Below are 23031 nucleotides of genomic sequence, written 5' to 3' on the forward strand. Positions count from 1 at the left end.
TTCTAAAAGAAAAGAGAAAACTAAGAGTTATTACTCCTGCGTCACTTACAAGCCACGAATATATTATTTCACATAAAGAAAAAACCATTTTCCACAAAACTAGTAACTCTAATAACCCTTCCAAGTGTAAGAATTTAACCGAGGTCTGAGAACATGTGTGACATAATAGTGCACGGGTTTTGTTTGTCCACACAAGAGTAAAGATGAATGAAACAGAAAACAGCCAAATATCCATGGGAAAAAAAGATGGAAGGAATGAAAGTGTTTTATTGATTTGGAATCATTAAATTCAATCTCTCTTGCGCACACAGAAATCAATATAGGTAACAAGAAAGAAAAAAAAAAGTGTGTCATGTTTTAGATTGAAAATTGATCTGCTTTGCGTTGGTCAATTTTGAGGGAGAAAACGTGAGCTCGTCTGGAGTTATTTTAGTTGGCGGGGTAAGAAATGCTTGAATTTATCTAGTAGAGATAATTCCTTTGCGACATTAGGTAATTCTTCTGGAGAGCCAAAATTTTTGATGAACTGAACTATCCTTGGGCATGCATTGGAAATTTGATCTCCGGGCGATTGATTCTTCTTGATAGATTATATCCCAATCAGTAGAGTCCTGAGAACCTTTCATCAAGTGAAATAACATTTTAGTTTCTTACTCCAGTTGATCGATCAATACCCATTTTCTAATATATTTACATTGTAGGCAATTTAGTTTATTATTTATATCGGGCCAAAAGATTAGATTCGGGAAGGATATATAAAGCACGTTAAAAAAATAGGTTGATACTTTTATCCATACATTTTTCGACCACTAGATGTTATCAAAAGGAATGTAAATCTTCATTGAAACAGAAAACTAACTAATCCTGCATAATTGTTTGAGTAGAATTATCTGACTGCATTGTTGTGCTGTTACTATCTTATTGTCATTGTTATCATTATAGTTGCTATTTCCATTGTTGTTACTATCATTGTTACTGCTGTAAATTCACATAGCTAATGGGACAGGGAGGTAGGATTCTGATTAATTAGCTATTTTCTAGACACTTATGAGGAGGGGGTAGGCACATTCAAGCATTTAACATTTTGTCTTGATGATTTTTATCAATCCATATTTGCTTGTTGCTGCTGTCTGTATGGCTGGAGCACATAAAGCAGTGCTTCTAAAAGACATGCAAACATGTATTTGCGGGGCTCGCGAGGGAATTTATTTTAAAGGTAGGTAAAACCTGGAAACTGTTAGCGGCCTGTGCTCTGATGATGTGAATAGTTAGCTCTGTACTGAGTTGTTGAGTTATTAGTCACTTGTTCAGATCATGAAATATCTGTATTGTTCTTATTATAATTTTTACTGCTAAGCACATTTAATTCTTCATCTCAATTTGATTCAACTCTTCTACTTCAATAGACCTATTGGAAACAAGTCTTATTCACATTTTTTTTTAAAAAAAGCCTTATTCACATTTTAGATTTTTCAAATTTTTGCCGTGCTTGGTTTTTTTTCTTTGATGAGAAAATAACTAAAATTATTAGTGTCCTTTAGTTGTACCTTCTTCCTCCACATCCAGTCGTCCTCTGGCAGTTGAAGTATACAGCAGCAGCAGGTAGACCAAGGTCATGAATTGCTGAAAAATCTCTAGTATTGAAGTTTTGTCGCCATCCAGGTGCACATACAGTTTGTTGAACTTCCTGCCGGAACAACACAAAGACAATACGATGAAACCCTGCTGGAGCTTGTGGGCACTCATAAGGGACTATCTCATTTCCTGGTCATATAAATGAGAATATAGCGTCAGTTTTGTGCCCGTTTGCATCTTACTATAGTAGATTCAACAAATGTTACTCGGTCACTTTCTATGCCTAAAAGGTTCATGTGGATAGTGTTTTTTCCAGGTCGCGTGAGTTGTTCACAAAAGCTATTGTTGGTACAGAAGTAGTTTGAGATCATATACGAGGGATGGGACCGTAACCCCTTCCTCATGTATCCATCTTGCATATGCTTTATATATATGATGGAAAAATTTTTAGGGTTCATAATTTTAGCCTATTTTGATTGTGAAGCATCAACGCCATGCCTTCAATCTTTTGCACCCAATTCTAGAGGGGTGATAAATTTATGCTCACCAACACATTTCTTACACGCTGGGTTTTTGGTCTTCAAGTTTTTTCCAATATATTTTCTTAAGTGCAGTTTCTCCTAAAATTGTGCTTGGTTATAGTATTTTAATGTAATATCTATTACATATGTGGAGGAATTGTCATTTTTCATATATATTATATTATTGTATTACTAGTTTTCATCACTTAATGGTGCACATCTTTTTTCTTCTCCAATAGAGCATGTGCGGCTAGAAATCATTTAAAGGTGCAAGTCATAAACATAACCAGCATGCCAGAAACCAATTAGTTATTGCCTTTCTTTTGACATAATATGGTTTAGACATTTACAAGCTTCAGCTCAGCTTTAACTCAATATAGCATTTCGTTTGACATCTTCCAATTTGTTTTCCCTTCACAATTGATAATGTGTGAAGTAATCAATAGGACAATGTTTCAAACCATGATATGTTAATTATGATTTTTTGTGGTATTTTAATAATTGGGCAGGATAATAAGTTGGGCACCAGGTAGAGATCTAGTATTGGTCAATGTGAGTTTACTACAGATGCCTATTTAGTCATAAATTGAAACCAACGTACTTAAAGATAATGGATATTTTATAGAGAAAGATTTGGTAAATAATGGGAAAATCTCATGGAAGATGATCACTAGATTATTTTATGTTCTCTCCTTGAAAAATACCGTGTAATAAGTTCATCAAGGTTGTCGTGAATGAGGGTGGCAAGTTACACAAATAAGTGATACATGTCATTTAGCTTGCATTTTGCATACGGCCCTATATTACTGCTTAGTTAAGTACGTCTAGGAAATATACATATGGACAAATTGGAAGGAAACTCAATCCGCATCCCTTCTTCATAAGTCAATTTTAGTATATCCACATGAATCATAAAACGAAAATAAGAGCTTCATGCTTAATTCCTGCAAACATAAGGAATGTAGGGCGAGATTGAAATTTAAAAATTACCCACCATGGCTTGCATCAGCGGTTTCTGGTATATCTGTCACCAACCTGAAAATTCATGAAATAAAATAGCATTGGCGATGTTAGCACAGCTTGCCAAATTCTGCTCTGGGTATCTTATAAATGGCATCCCGACATTCTAATATATCATTTATATCTACTAATGTTGGTGGATGCATCTCGCAAATTTTATGATCTTATTTATCTCTAACCTATTTTCTGGTGCACAAAATTTGACTAGTAAGTAACAAATTTACTTACATTTTCTGTTAAAGGATTGTCTCGCTAGAGAAGTAATAAACTTAAAGCTGCATAGAAGTTTCAGTAAAGGATAGACTGAACTCACCAGTTTAAGTACTCTCTTTTGGTTGGATTTGTTGGGTTTGGTGCATCAGGATTCACCATCACCTTGTTTAAGAATAAAGATACACTTGATTACTGAAAGTTCGTAAAAAGCCATAAAGATATAAATATATAGTATAATATGGAGCAACGAATAAAAATGGTACTCCTCCATTGGAGATGCATTATGAGAGAAGAAACTGATGTCAGGCAAGTAATGTTTCTATTGTGCTTTCTCAACAGAAACAGAGGGGGGGAAATATTCTTTTCCATTGCAAATTTGTTTCAATATCATGTTGAAATTATGGTTCCTCCATTTCCACTTTTGATTCTTAAACGAAATGTTGTTTACAATTTAGTAAGTATATTGCTTTCATTTTTCTTCTAATGCTTTGACATGAATTTACATTTCTTTTGACTGATATCAATCATGTATAACTCATCGTTTTGGTTCTAACCTCTATTCCTTGAGATAATTTTTTATCTGTAATTTTGTTTAAATCATTCATGGCATTTGTATGCAAACATGTATGGGCATATAAGATATATGGCATTAGATTACACACCTGGCCAGTAAATTTCAATACTAGACCTACTTGGGGCACTTTATGTATGCTGTTTTAGGGGTTCTTTGTTGCATCAAATGTCAGTAAGATGACTTGATCTAATGCAGGTATGTGAACCTGTTAAATTTCAGTAAGTTGATGGACCTTCCAAACTCCTCACTACTTTGTGGTGTATATAGTATTTTGGTGGTTCAAAAATTATAATACCTTTACATGAAAAATTCGTGCAAGTCTAAAAGAGAATTTCGAGTTAGTTAAGGTTAGCTCGACGTACAAGGGTATAGAGTTTGCTTGCATCCCTTCCTTCAATGGTGACACATGGCCTATTTGCCACATTTATCTCCCGGAGCTTGGTCCCATTAGTAACTTCCTTGTCACCATACACGACTCTCATAATCGCTGACTTGATAAATGGATCCACGACATCTCCAACTACTCCTCCTAAGACGAGGGGATCCCTTAGTGCCCTTTCTCTCAACATGGTAATAATGCTTGACAAAGTGATCGGAGTCCTGATTGAGACTACAAAATCCTGGCCGTTTGAGATGAATTTGTAGGGCAAAGGCAAATTGTGAAAGAGCTAGGAGTTTCAAATTAAATTTTGGTGGGAAGAGGTGAGAGAAAAGGGAGAATGTTTGTCAGTATATATAGGGGATAACATAGCAAGGTATCCACTTTATGTTAGCAATATGTCGTAACAGATGCAGCAATTCCTCCAGAGGCTTGGAATCTACTTTCTACTCTCCTTTACGCAGGAGAACAATGCCATGCATATGAGCCTTCCCCTTTCTAGCCTTGACAAAGGCAAGTTGTAGTTGATTTTGATATTTTTTTTTTCCTCAGGGTTAATTGCGGATAGACCGCCTGTAGTATTGTTGTTTTGAACTTAATATCCCTCTAGTTTCTTTTTGTAGATAGATGCCTGAGTGATATTATTTTCATTCTTTTTCCGGCAAAGAAAGAGAAAAGTGTTGCTTTGACAAATATACCTCCTGAGGGTAAAAGTGTAAAAAAAAAATCGCTCAGGCAGTCTATCAGCAAAAATAAAAATACAACTAAAGGGGTAGTAAGTTCAAAACAGCGATGCTACAGGGGATCTATCCACAATTAATCCTTTTTCTTATGGTGTACGTTAAGAGAATGTATAACGAACAACTTTTAACTTTTGAACAGTCAGCCTTTCCCAAATGGCGCCATGCCTAGTTAGTTCTGACTCAGCTGTTGTCATCATTGGCGGTGGATTGAGATGCGACTAATCGTTGCAGGTGAGTCCTCTCCATCGCTCTTTATGCCTGGTGATCCATCATCCCTACAAAGATTCTGATCTTGAAATCACATTCACATGACAGATAAGAGATAGGGATGTAGATATTGTTATGGCTAAAGTTGCTCTTACTTTATTTGATTTAGAATATTTTCTTTAGAATCTTATATAGAGACTAGCACGCTTGAGGCACGACCACAGAAAGCACTCATGCAGGGTGATCACATGGACAATTGGCATGCAAATTCATGTCCTTCAGAATTTTGGAAAAGCACCCAGTTAGTTGTCTACACAATATAATGCGGGCAAGGGGAGGGAAAGACTGGGAGAGATCTCGAATAGGCTCGTGCAGACTTGCAGTATGCATTCAGGTATCAAATGCTTTATGCAGCAACAATGGACTAGTGATAACTACCTGCACAGTGTGATCTTTTACAACAAAGGAAAGGATAAGCAGAATGCTGTTTAAGTTATTTTACTGCAGAAGTTTATCATAGCATTTGGATATCTCTACCGGACGAACCAATAACAAAGTTACGAATTAGAAAGCTGTCATATATTTCCCAGCAAAATTAGAAAATACTATATGCTTGGAGGTTTGTAGACAGAAGGTTTTGTGTTGGGGATGAGGCGGTCGATTATTAAGTTTAGGATTGGCCTTAGATATCAGCACCTTATGTTGGGGATTCGAAACAATCAAATCGAACTCTTGTCCTTCCGGACCTTGTTAGAAAGTTGAGCAAGAAAGAAATTCACCACAAATCAAAGATAAAAACTTGCAGAAATAAGAACAAGAGGGAACACATGAATTTAACGAGGTTCGGCAACGTGCCTACGTCCTCGGGAGCCATACCACATAATCTTTTTGATTAATTGAAGAAAGAATATAAGCACTCAAACAATGGATTAATCTCTCTGAGATTCTCTCTCTTTTCTTTTCTTCTGATGGTTATTCACGTCCCTTTTTAGCCCTAGAAACATATAGGTATATATATGAATCCCAGCTCAAACAGAATTCAAAATAGATTAGGAAACTGCCAGCTCGACTCGCGATCAACCGTCGAACAATGTCGCGGTCGACCGTGAAAAGTCTAAAGACCAACTCAACTCTAGAGTCCAGACGCGGTCGACCACACCAACCGTCACGGTCAACCGGAAAAAGTCAAGAGACTTTTCTGTTTTTGTGCACGTTCGCGGTCGACCGCCGAGATCACCGCGGTCGACCGTACTATAGTTTTCTTGTTTCCTTCGTTTTGCTTCATCTTCTTGATTCCAGCTTCGGCTTCAGCTTTGGGTCTACACTTAGACTAACAATCTCCCATTTGGAGACCAAAACGCCATCAACGAGCTCTCCCGAACTCTCTCCTTCTTCACAAGTATCTTCTCCTCCCCGGAAAATATTTTCTTCAATCATCAACATCACGTCTATCTCGCCAATCCTCCTAGTGTGGCTCCGCCTTCATCTTCTACTCGTGAAGGCCAACTGAAGTTCACACAACTCCAGTTTCTCAATGGTGACTGCCTTCGTCAACATGTCCGCCAGATTTTGACTCCCCAAAATTTTCATTAAGTGTAAATTTTCGTCTTCAATCAGTGAGTGTATGAAATGGTATCGTACGTCGATGTGATTCGTTCTGGCATGATAAACTAGATTCTTAGCAAGATGTATAGCGCTCTAGCTATCACAATAAAGAACTCCTCTCCCTTGCTTCAGATCTAACTCTTCCAAGCACCTGTTCAACCAGATCATCTCCTTTCTTGCTTTAGTCACCGCGACATACTCAGCCTCGGTTGTAGATAAAGTCACAATCTTCTGTAGACGTGAGACCCAGCTCACTACTATCGATGCTAAGGTATAAACATACCCCATGATGCTTCGTCTCGTATCATGATCACTGGCGAAGTCTGCATCCACGTATCCCTGCAGCACCAGCTCCTTCCTCCTGAAACATAGTGGCTTGTTCGTTGTCCCTTTCAAGTACCGTAATATCCACTTCACGGCCTCCCAATATTGTTTTCCTGGATTGCTTGCAAATCTGCTCACAACTCCCACTGTATGGGCAATGTCCGGCCTCGTGCAAACCATCGCATACATGAGACTCCCAATGGCCGAAGAATATGGTACCCTGCTCATATGCTCTCTCTCTCTCTCTACATCTGTCTTAGGCGATTGCTCCTCAGATAACTTGAACTGGCTTCTAAGGGGTGTGCTAACAACCTTAGCATTCTGCATATTAAACCTCTGAAGTACCTTCTTAATATATTCAGCTTGGCTCAACCTCAACGTCCCTTCAGCTTTATCCCTACTGATTTGCATCTCTAGAATCTGCTTTGCTGCACCCAGATCCTTCATTACAAACTCTTTTGTCAGCTGCTTCTTCAAACTGTTTATCTCCTCTAAACACGATCCTGCTACTAATATGTCATCAACATATAATATATAACAATATAATAAAACTGGACTCGAACCTCTTGAAATAGTAGCAATGATCCGAATTGCATCTTCTGTAGCCATTATTTTGCATGAAGTTATCAAACTTCTTGTACTACTATCTCGAAGCCTGTTTCAAACTATATAAGCTCTTCTTGAGCTTGCACGCCATCTCTTCCTTTTCTTGTTCAATGAAGCCAATAGATTACTTCATGTAGATTTCTTTATCCAAGTCATCATGAAGAAAGACAGTCTTCACATCTAACTACTCAAGGAAGAGGTTTTCTGCAGCCACTAAGCTCAACACCACCCTGATGGTTGTGAGCTTTACAACAGGGGAAAATATCTCCGTGTAGTCCACTCCTTCCCGCTGTTAGAACTCCTTTACAACTAATTTGGTCTTAAACCTCTTGCTTTCATCACTCTTTTGCTTGACCCGGTAGACCTATTTGTTATGCAAGGCCTTTTTCTGTGCAGGTAGTTGGGCTAATTCTCATGTCTAATTAGTGAGTAGAGAATCTATCTCCTCCTGCATCACATGCTCCAACTGCTGAGATTCACTCACTTGCATTGTCTCCTCATAGCACTCCGGTTCACCACTATCTGTCAACAATAAGTAATCAAGAGATAAAAAATATCTAGGATTCGGTTTGGGTACCCTGGATGACCTTCTAAGCTCCACGCCCTGGGTAGTTACTTCTGCACCTGGAGCCTCCTCCGTTCTTCGGTCAGAACAAACATCATCACCCCTATTTGGAAGTTCCTCTAAATCAATGTGCTCGGATCCACCTATATTCGAAGTGCTGCTCCCACTGTTTTTTCTATCCTTAGTATTTTCCCTATCCTTATATATCATCTCCTCATTGAATATGACGTCTCGGCTCCTGATGATCTTCCTGTTTTTCTCATTCCAAAGACGATATCCAAACTCATCAATGTTGTATTTAATAAATGTGTACTTCTGTGACTTAGCCTCTAGCTTGTCTCTGACATGGTCACTGATATGAACATAAGTCACGCAACCAAATACTCGTAAGTGTGAGAGTTTTATCTTTTTTCCACTCCAAACCTCTTTTGGAATCCCAAAATCCAATGGAACTGATGGCCCATGATTAATAAGGTAAGCCGTTGTATGCACCGCATACGCCCAAAATGTCTTAGGCAGACCTGCATGTAATCGTATACTCCTGGCATGCTCCGTCAAGGTCCTGTTCATCCTCTCTGCAATGTCGTTCTGTTGCGGCGTCCCTGGAGTAGTCATCTCTAAACGAATACTATTCATAGCACAGAACCTCTTAAACTCCTCCAACTAGTATTCTCCACCATTGTCTGATCTCAGACACTTCACCTTCAGATCTGTTTCGTTCTCCACCATGGTCTTCCACTTCTTGAAGACTCCGAACACCTCTGACTTGTGCTTCATGAAGTAAACCTACAACTTTCTCGAGTGATCATTGATAAAGGTGACATAGTATCTCGAACCGTCAAAAGAAGACACATTGGCTGGACTTCATACATCTGTATGAATCAACTCTAGCTTCTGAGTCTTAGCTGGCCTTCCACCCTTCTGGAAACTAACCCTCTTTTGCTTCCCAAAGATGCAGTCTTCACAAGCCCAGACTTCTACGGAGTTGATCCCGGTTAGCTTTCCCTGTGAATGTAAGATCTTCATCCCCTTATCGCTTATGTGCCCTAGCCTGTTGTGCCATAGATCTGTACTCTCTTTTCCAACTATAATTTCGAGGGTGTGATTCGCATGTGAGGTGAGATAGAGAGTCCCTAATTTGTTATCTCGAACAACTGCCATCGTACCGTTAGAGATTCTTCATGAATCCCTATAAATGTTAAAACATAGCCTTCTGCTCCAAGCTGTCCCACCAAAACAAGATTCCTCTTTAGCTTCATTACGTGTCTTACGTTCTTCAAGTTCCACTTAGAGCCCTTCATCTGAATTTGCACATCGCCCTTTCCAACAATATTACAGGGCTCATTGTCCCCCAAATACACTTTTCTAAAGTCACATGCTACATAATTCTAAAGAAGTTTCTTATTAGTAGTGGCGTGGAAAGAGGATCCAGAGTCGATGACCCAGAATCCGAATCGCTGTCAATAGCAATATCAAAGCATCCTGCACGATATGAGCCTCCTCCTCACCCGTATCCTTCTTTGGATTCTTGCAGACTGAAGATATATGGCCCTCCTGGCCGCAGTTCCAACACTTTTCTTTAATAGACCTAACCTTCGAGTTCGACCTCTTCTTCACTAACTTCGACCGATTTTAGTTCTAGTTCCCTTTCTTCTAGCTTTTGCCTCTCTGCTCGAAGTTTAGGGCTGAACCTGAACCTTCTGATTCAGACGCTTTTCTTCTAACCTCCTCGGATAGAATCATACTGACCACCTCACTCAGATTCAAGTTTTTCTTCCCTGCCGAATTACTAATTGCCGTCACACAACCTGCCCAACTATCTTGCAACTGTGATAGTAATAAAAGGGCCCGTACTTCGTTATCGAACGTGATGTCTACGGAGATAAGCTGATCAACAATCGTGTTGAACTCACTGAGGTGCATCGTGAAGGACCTTCATTCTGCCATCTTAAGGTTAAAAATAGTTTTTACCAGATGTACCTTGTTTGTTGCAGATGGTTACTCGTACATCTTCACGAGCGCTTTCATAATCCCTACCATTGTCTTCTCCTTCAAGATATTGTGGGCTACTGTCTTGACGAGCGACAACCAGATTTGCCCTAGAGCCTTCCTATCCAGTATCTCTCAATCGTCGTCTAACTCCTCTTTCTTATGTTCCTTATCCTTGCCTATTAACTGACTATACAAGTCCTTCTGGTACAGATAGTCATCCATCTGCGACTTCCAGTAGCCGAAGTCTGAACCGTCAAACTTTTCGATCTTAGATTTGATTTTCTCTGCCATGGCTTTTTCACAAATTGTTGAACAAAGCTCTGATACCAGTTGTTGGGGATTCGAAACAATTAAATAGAACTCTTGCCCTTCTGGACCTTGTTAGAAAGTTGAGCAAGAAAGAAATTCACCACAAATCAAAGATAAAAACTTGCAGAAATAAAAACAAGAGGGAACACACGAATTTAATGAGGTTCGGCAACGTGCCTACGTCCTCGGGAGCCACACTACACAATCTCTTTGATTAATTGAAGAAGGAATACAAGCACTCAAATAAGGGATTAATCTCTCTGAGATTCTCTCTCTTTTCTTTTCTTCTGATGGTTATTCACGTCCCTTTTTAGCTCTAGAAACATATAGGTATATATATAAATCCCAGCTCAAACAGAATTCAAAACAGATTAGGAAACTGCCAGCACCAGTCGCGGTCGACCGTGAAAAGTGCAGAGACCAACTCAACTCCAGGGTCCAAGCCCGGTTGACCACACCAACCGTCGCGGTAGAGTGAAAAAAGTCCAGAGACTTTTTCTATTTTTGTGCCGTTCGAGCCGTTCGCGGTCGACCGCCGAGAGCACCGCGGTCGACCGTACTATAGTTCTCATGTTTCCTTCGTTTTGCTTCATCTTCTTGATTCCAGCTTTGGCTTCTGCTTTAGGTCTACACTTAGACTAACACCTTAAACATGCAGGTGCAAGTAATCATATGCATTTCTGCATTGTCATCGATACGTTTTCCGTTGTCTTTGTAGGAATTTAAGTTTAGAGTTTTATGGTGTTTCAAATACAGAAGAAGGCAATAGGAAGTAAGAAGTGCAAGTGAGAAACCTGTGATGGGAAAAGATATTTATCGGGAGATATGCATCAGAATGCTATGAAATTTGCACCTCAAAATACTCACTCACCCAATTGATGCATTACACTTGAAGAGTCTTTCTTGCGTGGACTTCAAGGTTACTATTAAAATGTGATGTTCAAGCTATGCTTAGAAGCTAAGACATGACCAAATTTGTAAACAATTGAAAAGGGAGAAATTGTATAAACCTCACGTTAATAATTGGACCGGTCCCACCGAATCCCAGTATAAAATTAAGAAAAAAAGATTGAAAGTAGGCTAGCTGGAGATATGAAGTATTAAGCATGGCATGTGGCTGGACGTAAAGTTTTTTAAATTAAAAAGTAGAGTTTATAAATATACATGTAAATGAGATTAGGAGATGTTAAGGTCCAAGCGAAGCTCGAGAGAGAATCTTTTCAACCGCCATTTTCATTCTTGCGAGATGAGAAAGGCATTAATGATTGGATGAGATGGAATATAATCAAAGGAAAACCATCAAGGAAGAAGAAGACAAGGCTTTATAGGTGGATGCTTGTATATAAAGGAGAGGAAATGGCTGAAAACAGTTAGAGGGGTCAAAAGGCTTTAAAAAATTTTGGATGGAATCTCCAATTTTATGATGTCCTTTGAGCCGGGGTTCTTTTGCTTGCCCTCATCAATTTATCAATTTATAAAATATATGAATTTTTTTGGAGGAAAGAAAATATGGAAATATTTGAGAATTCCAAGTAATCCAGACCCATTCTTTTAACACTAACAAAATAATGAAAAAAAAGGCTAGAATAACCTCTTGATCATAGTGATATACCTTGATTATTTTCCTTATCCTCAGTGTTGATGTATCAATACATTTGAATTTTTAATCTGTTGCCTAATTAATTTATTGTGCGACAATTTTTTTTCTCTTCAGAATGACAATAAACTTTCTCTAGGGTCCAAATACAACTTAGAGTTATATTTTGGTCCATGTGATAGGAGGAGTCGAGTTACGGTTATTTTTCAGATGAGAAACTTCAAGAGCTCAAGAACTGGCGACAGAGTAAGGGGAAGAAGAATTTTTTAAAATAGACCAATTTTGATAAATATTTAGCAAAATCAACCGTTTGCTAAATATTTAGCAAAACGGACCTCTTTGGCCAGCTCACTAAAGCTGGCCAAAAAAGACGTCGGTTTTGCTAAATTCTATTTTTGAAACACACGGGATTAGTAGTCCCGTGTATTTGGTTGCCGCTAATCGGCTGCTAAACCAAATACGGAAAACCCACGGGACTACTACTCTCGTGGATTTTCTGAACAATTCCACAATGTGATCGGAAGTAGTGACTTATTTTGCTTGAAAGCCTGAAGCTGATTCAATCTCATAGCAGCTGTTGATTTAGATTGACTTGTGTAGTAGTAGCTAGACTACACGTGCTAGCTTCTCCTCCTAGAGTTATGACAATTAATTTGTAGATAGTTTTTATTACATTATTTTTTGAAACTATTTTATTTTGGTCAGTATAGTTTTGTTAAAATAATAATAATAATAAGTAATTTTAAAGAATTCTAATTTTTTTAAGATTATAGTTATAACAGAGAATAGTTTTAAATTGTTTACTGTAGTTAAATTTTCACAACATAGTTATTGGAGTTGTGGTTAGGTGATTTGATTATTAGCTCTTAGGTCATTGGTTCGAATCCCATAAGCTTTCATTTTTACAAAAAAAAAAAATTATATTTGGGTCTATTGTGAAGGCGAACCCGACCAGTTCGGACCCATTATCAATTTCAGACCCGTTTTAGTTTATGATTCAAATTATAGACCCGTTTGACTCAGTTCGGATCCATTATCCATTTCAGACCCGTTTGGGTTTATGATTCAAATTACAGACCCGTTTGACCCATTTAGGATCCAATATCAGATTTCAGACCCGTTTGAGCCTTTTTCTCACTAGAATTAGTTTTGTAGATTTCTATGCTGTCAAAATTAAAACCGTTTGGCCCGCTTTGACACTAAACAATTATGCTAACTATTTATTTTCCTTTTGTTAATATGATGATATTGTTGATCTCTTGATGCTTATTGGATCACCTAATACTATATTTGATCACCTAGTGACATTTAATAGGGTTGATTGTTCATGAAGAAGACTTATGTCAAGAAATATGATTCATAAACATGTTATCATAGCATGGTTATACCCTCGATATCGATATCCCGATGTGAGGATTTTCTATTGATTATTACTATTATTATAATAGCATTGACTAGACGATGCACCCATCTTGATAGGACATGTTTTGGGTTACGGTTATTTTTCATAAATTTTACGAAAGCCATTCTACAATAACTCTGTGGTTAGTGAACAATATTTTTTGTACAACCACTTAAAATAAATGAATAAATATGGGGTTTATAAAGGGGGATTGGATGGAGAATATAACGTGCACATAAATGGGCTCATGCGCATTCTTGATATCAAGATGTATATATATATATAAGAGCTAAAGGCTAATCCTGACTTGAAGCCGTGTTCCCGGGATAGTTTATAGGAACCCGACTTATATACATGAAAATATTCTTCTCTAATTCAAATAACACCTAAAATAATAATAATGTGCTTGTGTGCCTTGTGGTAGACCTTGTTTAATATCTACAATTAGCATTTTTTATCATCTTTAATTGAGTTTTCATCCTTTCCTTATACCTGTTACATACACTTACACATGCACAATTTCTTTCATTTTACTTGCTTGTTGGGAGTTTTCTGATTCTCCTGGGGTTTGCGCACCACAGACTCGGGAAATGTTCTTTCTTTCGCAGGATTAAGAATATTTTGAGGAGCAAGTCTAGTGGCAGTGATCACCTTTTAGTTCATCAGTTTTTTAGTTCAGTTGGTTTAGGTAGTTATTTAGTTTAGACTTTTTCTTGAGTCATATGTGACTTTTTTTCTAGACTATGATGTAAATTTTTTATTTATTACCCTTTCCCTTTGTGGATAGTTGTGAACTCATAGTTGGACTCCATCCTTTTTGTAGATTTCTTCATCTATATATTTTTTTATTGACTTAGTTACATGCTCTATGGTATAGTTTTGGCTTTATATCAATATATAGGATGATTTAGAGGCATGAATACGGCCGAATGGTTGTATTGTTGGCTGAGTCACGTTCCAAGTTATTATATTTTTGGACCCGAGGTGTGACAAGTTTTTTATTGGTATCAGAGCCAGGTTTAGTAATTGTTGTTTCATCCTGTATACAAGTAAAAACTAAGATTAGGCCAAAATATAGCATGTATATAATGGGTTCTTTCCTTTTTAAAAATACGTCCTTTGACTCCTAATATCCTGATTCTCAAGTCCTAATTTTGACCAATCTCATTTCAGGTGATCACTATAGCCTTAAAACGGGGACCCCCTACTGTAGTTTTCCCTGAGGGAAACCAAGTTAATCAGGCTTATCTTGGAGAAGTGATTAGGGAGCTGGTAGTTTATAATCGCCAGAGAGATGGACAACAACATGTTACAATGCCGGGTAATGTGTCCGATTTTTGAAATCTCAAGCCGCAACACTTTGCTGGGATTGATGGCGGATATGAGGCCTAGATGTGGTTGAATATCATGAACCGCCTATTAAGGGCAGTAAAGATACCGGACGAAGACTTAGTGGATATTGTACATCTGTAGCTCGTTAACGTAGCCAGGACCTAGTGGGACACAGAGGAGGAGAAGCTGCCTAAGCCAATTTCATGGGAGACATTCTGGGAGAGTTTCCTAGAGGCATTTTTCCTAAAGACAAACCGTCTTGAGATGCAGAGCCAGTTTGTAATGCTGAGATAGAGAGCTAGTACTATAGATGAGTATGCAGCTGAATTTGCCAAGCTCAGCAGGTTTGCCTCGGGGATGGTGTCGAATGAGGTGGATAAGGGACAAAGATTCATGTAGGGTCTAAATTTTGAGATACAGACTCAGATTTATAGTCAGAAATGGATTGAGACTTATGCGAATGTCCTAGAGGCATCTCGAAAAGTAGAACAACTAATTGGGATCATAAACTTGGTGAGGAGAGGGGCAAAAAAGCACCATGTAGGACAAACATCGGGTGGTAACCAATAGAAGCCTCAAATGAGAGGAGCACCAGCCAAGTGCTAGCAGACAGGGACTTCAAGACTAGCTCCACAACCAACCAATATGATTTACTATTTTTGCAGCAAGCTGGGGCTTTTGATGAAGGACTGCAGGAGAGCTAACGAGTTGTGTCTAGCATGTGGGGCGACAGACTATCAGCTTACTATTTTGAGGAGGAGTTTCAGGTGTTTCAAGAGGAGTTTCAGGTGGAGTGATAGTACCAGCAGGCCAGGCGAGAGATAGTGGACAACAGTAGAGGTCGTCACTTCCTACTCATCAACAGATTTTTCAAGGACATCAGAGGGGACAATAATTTCAAGGCCAGAGATAGTGGAGAGGTCCCTATTTTCAGCATTCATATGAACCGCAGTATCAGCAGAGGAACCTTAGGCAATACGGTTGTTCGCCTCAAGAACAATTTTCTTTACAACTTCCATTAAATCGTTTAAAAGAAACAAAAGAATAAGCTTTACACGTGTAACTCTTTTCTTTAAAAAGAAAACAAAATTTTATTCCCTAGTAACATGTGTAGCAACTCCTATGTAGTAGCCTCTGCTTATGTAGAATTCTTTGTCTGTGCCAGGGATGCGTTATCCGTGGACCACCGAGCAACTTTTCTAAGTCGGATACGAAGAAGGCTTAAGGTTAATGTTTCTGCAAAGAAACAAGAACCGAAGTAAGTGTCTCAGCAAGGTAAGACAAGTGCTCTTCTCAAGATCAAGTTTAAGCTCCAACTCTAGGAAACACCAAAAGACTCTTGAGAATGCCTGGGAGTGAATGAAGAACTCTCTCTTGTTCTCAAAGTTTGCTAAATGCCAGCTTAGTACCCTACACAAGTGTGCAGGGGAGTATATAGGGGTAGGAGACCATAACCGCCAAAAAGAATGCAAATAGTCCATTGGCCACTGTCTCCTATTTGTGAGACAATATTTACTGTCTCAGCCAAAGGAGACAGTATCTACTGTCTTGGCCAAAGAAGACAGTGCCAGGTAGCTTTGTAACTGCCCCCTACTACCTTAAAGTGCATTAAATGGCGCCCTTTTTGTTGGTAGTGGGTGTATTTCTAGGATATAACTGCCCATGAACATTAATAGACTTCCTCAAGCTGTTACGGAGCCAAGTGGACCCTACAAAATCCAACAGAAAGTGCCAATCAGACTTTGGAAACTATCTCATGCTTGTGAGACAGTAGACAATGTCTAGCATATGCGAGATAGTCTCCACTATCTTGCATATGTGAGATAGTGGAAGCTATCTCATGAGCAATGAGACACTTCCAAGTCTCATTCGGCTCGGCGTTTCGTTTCTTCCTTTGCTTTTCTTCTTGTTGGCTAGTCTTCTCTAACTTGGATGATGACATTCTTCATCTTCTCTCTGACTTGAGCTGAGTTTGGGACGCATAAGTAATTTTATATGCCTACAGATACCTCCTCTAAAGTTTTTAACCTCCTCAGTATTTTATCGAGGAGTCTGAAATACTTTAGACAAGATATGCCCTACTTTTACCCAAAGTTGTACTATGTAGAAGGATCAATGAGTGGCTTCAATTTCCTAACTTCTGGTGATGCGACGTCGCTGGCCATTTGTTGAAATTAGGAACTGGAGCTGATTTGTTAATATTTAAAAGGTTGAGTTCGCTCGTGTCATTGAGTTGATGTTGAACTGATCATCTTTATGAGGAGTTCATAGCTGAACTGTAGTTGAATTCCTAGGGTAATTTCAGAATAGGACTACCCTAAGCATACCGGACTTTCAAGGGAAAATTTGGAATAAAATTACCCTGAGTATATTGTGTATAGGTTAAAGGAATATTGTAGATGCGCTGGACATGAGTTGAGGATGCATCGAAAACACACTGGAGGAGGGACTCAATATTTCGTTTGACTTCTTTGCACGAGACAACATAAACTGTCTCTTGTGTGCGAGATAGTTTTTACTGTTTGCTTGAAGACCAGCCGTCCGATAGACATTGGGGCCTTATTTACCCACTTCCCTTATAGGCACTAAAAATGCCAAGGAATTAAGCAAGGTTGAACCTCGCTACAAGCATGACGAGGCTCATCATCATGATGAACCTCATCTCAGCCAATGAAGCCCATCAATAGAGTCAAAGTTCGTCATTAAAAATGAAGTTCGCCTAGAGACGAAAATCCTCTATAAATGAAGCTCATCCAAGAGACGAAGTCCATCTGCTAACAAACCTCGTCAAATAGTGACTTGGTCCTCAAAAGATGAAGTTCGTCCAGAAATAAAGTTCATCATTAAAGATGAAGTTCATCAATGCCATTATTGACGAACCTCGTGCATAGCCGAACCTCGTCTATCACAGTTTTTAAAGGCAACATTTAAGGAGGGTCAATGATCAGTAACTCACTCATTTAAGGAGAGTTAATAACCACTAACTCTATCATTATAAGGGGAGTTAAAGTCCATTAACTCACTCTATAATGATCCTAAGCTTATAAATAGGCAAGATCAACATGAAAGAAATGGGGGTGGGGGGAATTGAGAGGCTAGTAAAAAATCCTCTCTCTCCTCTATTCTCATGGATCTTCATAGATCATCAGGTAATCATTTATCCTTGGAGTGTTGAAGCTCATAACAAGCATGACGAGGGTCATTACAATGACGGACCTCATCTCAAACAACAAAGCTTGTCATTGGAAACAAGATTTGAAGCGTGTCAATGAAGACGAAGCTCATCAGTGAAGACGGAGCTCATCAGACGAAGTCAGTGAAGACAAATTTCTTTAGAAGAAGCTCGCTATACTGCAAAGCCTGCCTTGCCGGACGAACCTCGGTGCGTATTGAGGCTCGTCTCATCTGACGAACCTTATCATGCAGTGAGGCTTGTCGTCCGTGGGAGATCCAACTATAACAGCTCCAAAGACTTAGTTAGCCACATGGGCTAAATTTTAGGAGCATGTTACGCCCTATTAACTAACGTGGGCTGAATTGTAGGAGGCAATTACGCCCTTTACCCATAATTTTAGCACGTCCATTACATGCTAAAAGTCTAAAATTAGCCGTAAGCAGCTATAAAGAGGGGACTTTTGGACTTTTGGACTTTTGGAAAGATTATTAGCTATCGTGTGAAGAGAGAGCAGTGTCTACATTTTTGTGATCTAAGCCGTAGTCAGAAGCTTTTGTCATCTTAATCTGATCGTCAACGGGAAGTAATCTCGGCTTGAGCATCAAGAGAAGCATCCTTTCTCCACCAAGAACTCACTTTTAAATAAAAGAGAAGTCAAATTAATCTTCTCTTCCTCTGTAATCGAGAGAGTGAGTGATTGTACAGGATTTGTACTAATTGATCGAACCCATTTCTTAAAACAAGAATCAATCAACTTTAATTTTTCAACCTTACATCCCTGAGTTTGAATTTGTTGTAAAATCCATATAAAAGAGTTTTTAAAACCTTTTTCTCCCCTTTAGGCCTTCACTCTTGATTGATCTTGATCGAAAGGAGATCCTCATCTAGGGTTTCAAAGCTTTCTTCGACAGTTTGCTTTCTTTTCCTTTGTTTCTTTTTACCAAGCCATATTTTCCCTTAATCCCTAATTGAAACCAACTCTAGGGCCTTGACTTTGGATCCCTCTAAGTTTTTTTTTGAATTATCCCCCAAAACCCTAGCTTTTCGCCAAGATCTTCGGCCAAAAAATCCTCTTTTTATCATGTCTCCAAAGAGATCTACAGTCTCCAAGGGAAAATCTATTGCTCGATCATCTGAGAGGGAGGAGTCCACTGTTCCATTCTTCGGGGGGTGAGATTTTAGGATTTAAATAGTTTGAGAATTAGGGTTTCCTCGTTTGTTCTCCCTCATGAGGCATTCAGGAAGAGCTGACATCCTCCTTTGCGAGGATCAACACTTAATTGGAGTATTTTGCTTGGCCAAAACACATCCTAAAGCAGAAAAGATAGTTTCACACTATCTTGCAATTCATAAGACAGGGTATACTGTCTCTCAGTTTTCGGGGCAGTGTTGATTATCTCACATATGCGAGACAGCTGCCACTGTCTCGCAAGTTTGCAAGATTAGTCTAACTACATTTTTTCGCTTAATTCGTGTCAAGAATGTTCTTTAGCTGCTTCTAACACATACTCTTTTGTACATTGCAGTTACTTTTCTGCCTATGATATTTTCTCCTAGGGAGGTGAGCGGTTAGAGCAGCTTTGCATATGCTTCCACTGACAAGATGCCCATTATTAATGAGGCTTCTCAGTTTGATATAAGCGGGTAGAAGGACATACTTGAGCTTGTACAAAATGGGAATCATCGTACATTGCACCGACTGATCACGGATGCATCGCTCACCAAGGATCAAGAAACAACTCAGCCCCTAAGGAAGCCTAATTATATGTTCGGTGACTCCGTTGAGGATCCCGACATTCTTTCTTGTGGCTCAGAGCACTGGTTGAATAAGTATGATGGGGTCTTCAAATTCCTTCCTCCAATTCCCCGACATTACTCATTGGTCCAATTGCAATGATTAGCAGTGACCAGGATATGTCTTGGAATCTGACCGAGGACCAAGAAAGGGTGCATTGTGGATTTATCAGTAAGAGCAAAACTCCCGATTCTAGTGATCAAGCTTCTATCCGTGGACATCATCCTGGGATGTTGGGTTAGGATAGCATGCCACATAATGAGTCAATGATCAAGGCCAATATTATGAGGAACCGCCTTGTTAAGTTTGGCAGGGAATTACCTATTAAGAAATATAGATGCTATGGTTGGGTTCACTCGTCTGCTGATAAGTGGTGGACAAGGATGACAAGTTATGTGCTCGGACGTTAGGGAAAGTAGCTAAGTGATAAATGACTGTACGTCTCCATCCGAGTTAGTATGTACAGCCTCCCTATAAGTGTGAACCATTTCTTTGCATTGTTTGAAATATATAATCCGGATACGAATACCTTTCTCACCAAGAATGGAGAGTTAGGCCTTCCTCTTCATGAGATGATGAAAGTATCTGGATTACCAATAGGGGACGTGCCATATCAAGAATACTTCCCCACCACCCGCCAGTTGAATTAGATGAAGTAGGCTGGATCTGGTACATATAACATCCTCTAGGAGCTAACATGTCATTATCAAACGGCCATAGCCGATATAGTGGTGAAAACGAAGAAATTCCCCCAAGTCAGCTTAAAACAATTCGCTGACTATCTCTTCAAGAATCTGGAGCATTCTTCAGGCAACAAAGTCTGTGAGTTGCCCCCTTTGACCCCTTCTGATATCAACAAGCTGATAGTGAAGATTCGGGCTCAATCTCACACCACTCCCTCAGCAAAAGGCAAATTTCTGAGGGGTACAAAGTTTGAAACCTTTTTATGACATGCTCAAGGAAGGATAAAGTCAGCAACCATTTTGGTGGGGTACTTAGCCATATGGCTAAAGAAGTACGCAGTGCCACACAAGGTTTTCGAATCGTTGCCTATTGAAGTCTTCTTCCCAGCTGCCAAATTAGCGATTGGGCACAAGCTTTCTTTGCTTCCCGCTATGATCACTGACATCCACAGCGAGCTTCGGTACTTGGCTACCACATTTACGCAAGAAGAAAGCAAGCCTTCAAGCGAAATTCCTACCTCCAAGATAGAGTTTTTGTACACTTATTTAATGGTCTGGCTCGTCCTCCATCCTAACTTGTTGACGGCTCCTGGGATTGCAGATTTGGACCTCCCTCTACTACAAATCTTAGAAGAATGTAAATGGGAGGTCAGGTAATGGCACGAGGTGATAAGGCAGTTCAGGATTCATAAGTGCTAGGAGTATTTCAAGTGTTTTCCTTAATTTTCCAGCAATTATAATGAGCTGCTTATTGATGAGGAGGAACCCAAGGAGAGCAGGACTGTTTTAGACGTGGGTTGCTTCCAATGCTTAATGAACATACGCCTTGGCTATCTAATTTTTCGGGTGAAGAACATGTGCAGTATCGATCCCTATTTCCCTTGTCAATTTGCTCATCAGTTTGGTTACGACCAACTATACATCGGGAACCCAAATAGGAGATTGAAGGTTCATGGAGGTCTCATTGATGGCACTCGTGCATGGTTCTAGAGCATTACCGATTGCATGAATGCCAAGTTTAGCCTTCCGGTTGCAAAGCCTTAGTTGCAGATAACATTTTTATGTTGCAAATGGCTCATAGCTGCTAATGCGCCAACCAAGAAGAAGATAATTTCAGAGCTGGAGGTAGAGAAGAAGAGAGCAGCTGCACCTGCCACCGAAGCATTTCTAGCAGAATCTTCCGGCAAAGGAAAACAAGTTGCTGATTATGATGAAAGCGAGGAGGAACTCTTCACCGATATAGCTTGGACATCTGAGGAAGAAGGTGAAGCTGGGGGTATCAAAATCGATGTAGGGGGTGACAAATAGGAGAATATGGCAAATTTCCCTTACCTGTTCTTCAGGAGAGGGTGGAAGCCCGCCTATCACCCATAGGACTCATCAATCAGATTCAACCAAATCTCTAGAACAACCATTGTCTCCTCTAAGATTCAAGGGAAATGAGGTTTTGAAGAAGCTAAGAGAAAAAAAAATCATTCTCACTTATCCCAATCGAATGACTGTAGAGGTTCAAGATGGAGATGAAGAAGAAGAGATAGAGGCTATTAAGACTAGGCTCGTCGGCAGGAAAAGATCCTGACCTTCAGCCCTAGCTCAAACTCATGCAGAAATCTCCACTAAGACCGAGTTACGCACCAAGTTTCGACAGGAGAGTACTGCCTCTTCTAAAGGACCTCTACCCATGAAAGGGGTAGAGAAGGTCGTGCATAAGCCACACCTTGCATTGCCCACTTCTCAAGAAGTACCGATCAATGATATCCCTTTTTGAGGAGGAGGTAATATTTCACACTTATTTTGCTTTCAAAGTCCTATCTTCAAATTTACTCATCATATTCTTCATTCTTCGTTCATAGGAGATCATGAAGAAGGTGAAATTTGAACTGAACTCGCATCTCCTGAATTCTTTCTTTCCGAGGAATTGGGCTTCACCCAGCAAATGCATGATGCTATTAATGAAGAACCCTCAGACATTGAAGCTGATGTGGATACTAGGGTCCAACTCGATCCCAATGTTGACGTTACTCTTAAGGCCTCTAACCTAGGTATATCTAGTATAGATACTACCTTATTTGGGTGGCAACCCAGAGAGTTGAGCGACTCTGTAGGCATATAAAATTGCTTATAGGTCCCTTTTGCTCAGCTCGGCACAAACCGACGAACCAACGAGGCGACGAGATCGACGAATCGCATCAAGCGACGGAATGCATCCATACGCGTTCGGAATCAAGCCAAGTGTCAAAGAATCAACGAGTCATCCAAACCAAGGGCATACTCGGACAAATGACGATCGAATCAAGATCGGTTTCGGACTCAAACTCAGAAGTGGATTTACTGCCAAATCAGGAATCCGACTTACTGCCAAATCAAGTCAACAAATCGAAACAGAACCGAATCACAGAAAGAACCGGAAACAA

General features: G+C 39.5%; 1 protein-coding gene across 2 annotated transcripts; it reads right to left on the bottom strand.

Annotated features, from left to right (window-relative positions):
• On the bottom strand, positions 257–4589 carry LOC109835987 (protein TWIN SISTER of FT-like). 2 transcript variants are annotated; one of them, XM_020403937.1, is made up of 5 exons: positions 4266–4589; positions 3430–3491; positions 3091–3131; positions 1548–1764; positions 257–611 (listed from the first exon to the last, which is right to left on the bottom strand). In XM_020403937.1, the coding sequence occupies exons 1-5, from the start codon at positions 4470–4472 to the stop codon at positions 590–592; spliced, it is 549 nt and encodes a 182-aa protein (XP_020259526.1). In that variant the 5' UTR covers positions 4473–4589; the 3' UTR covers positions 257–589. The 2 variants fall into 2 exon arrangements, with proteins under 2 accessions (XP_020259526.1, XP_020259527.1); XM_020403938.1 differs by having other exon boundaries at positions 257–619.

Source organism: Asparagus officinalis, chromosome 4, assembly GCF_001876935.1.
Source record: "Asparagus officinalis chromosome 4, Aspof.V1, whole genome shotgun sequence".
NCBI lineage: Eukaryota > Viridiplantae > Streptophyta > Magnoliopsida > Asparagales > Asparagaceae > Asparagus > Asparagus officinalis.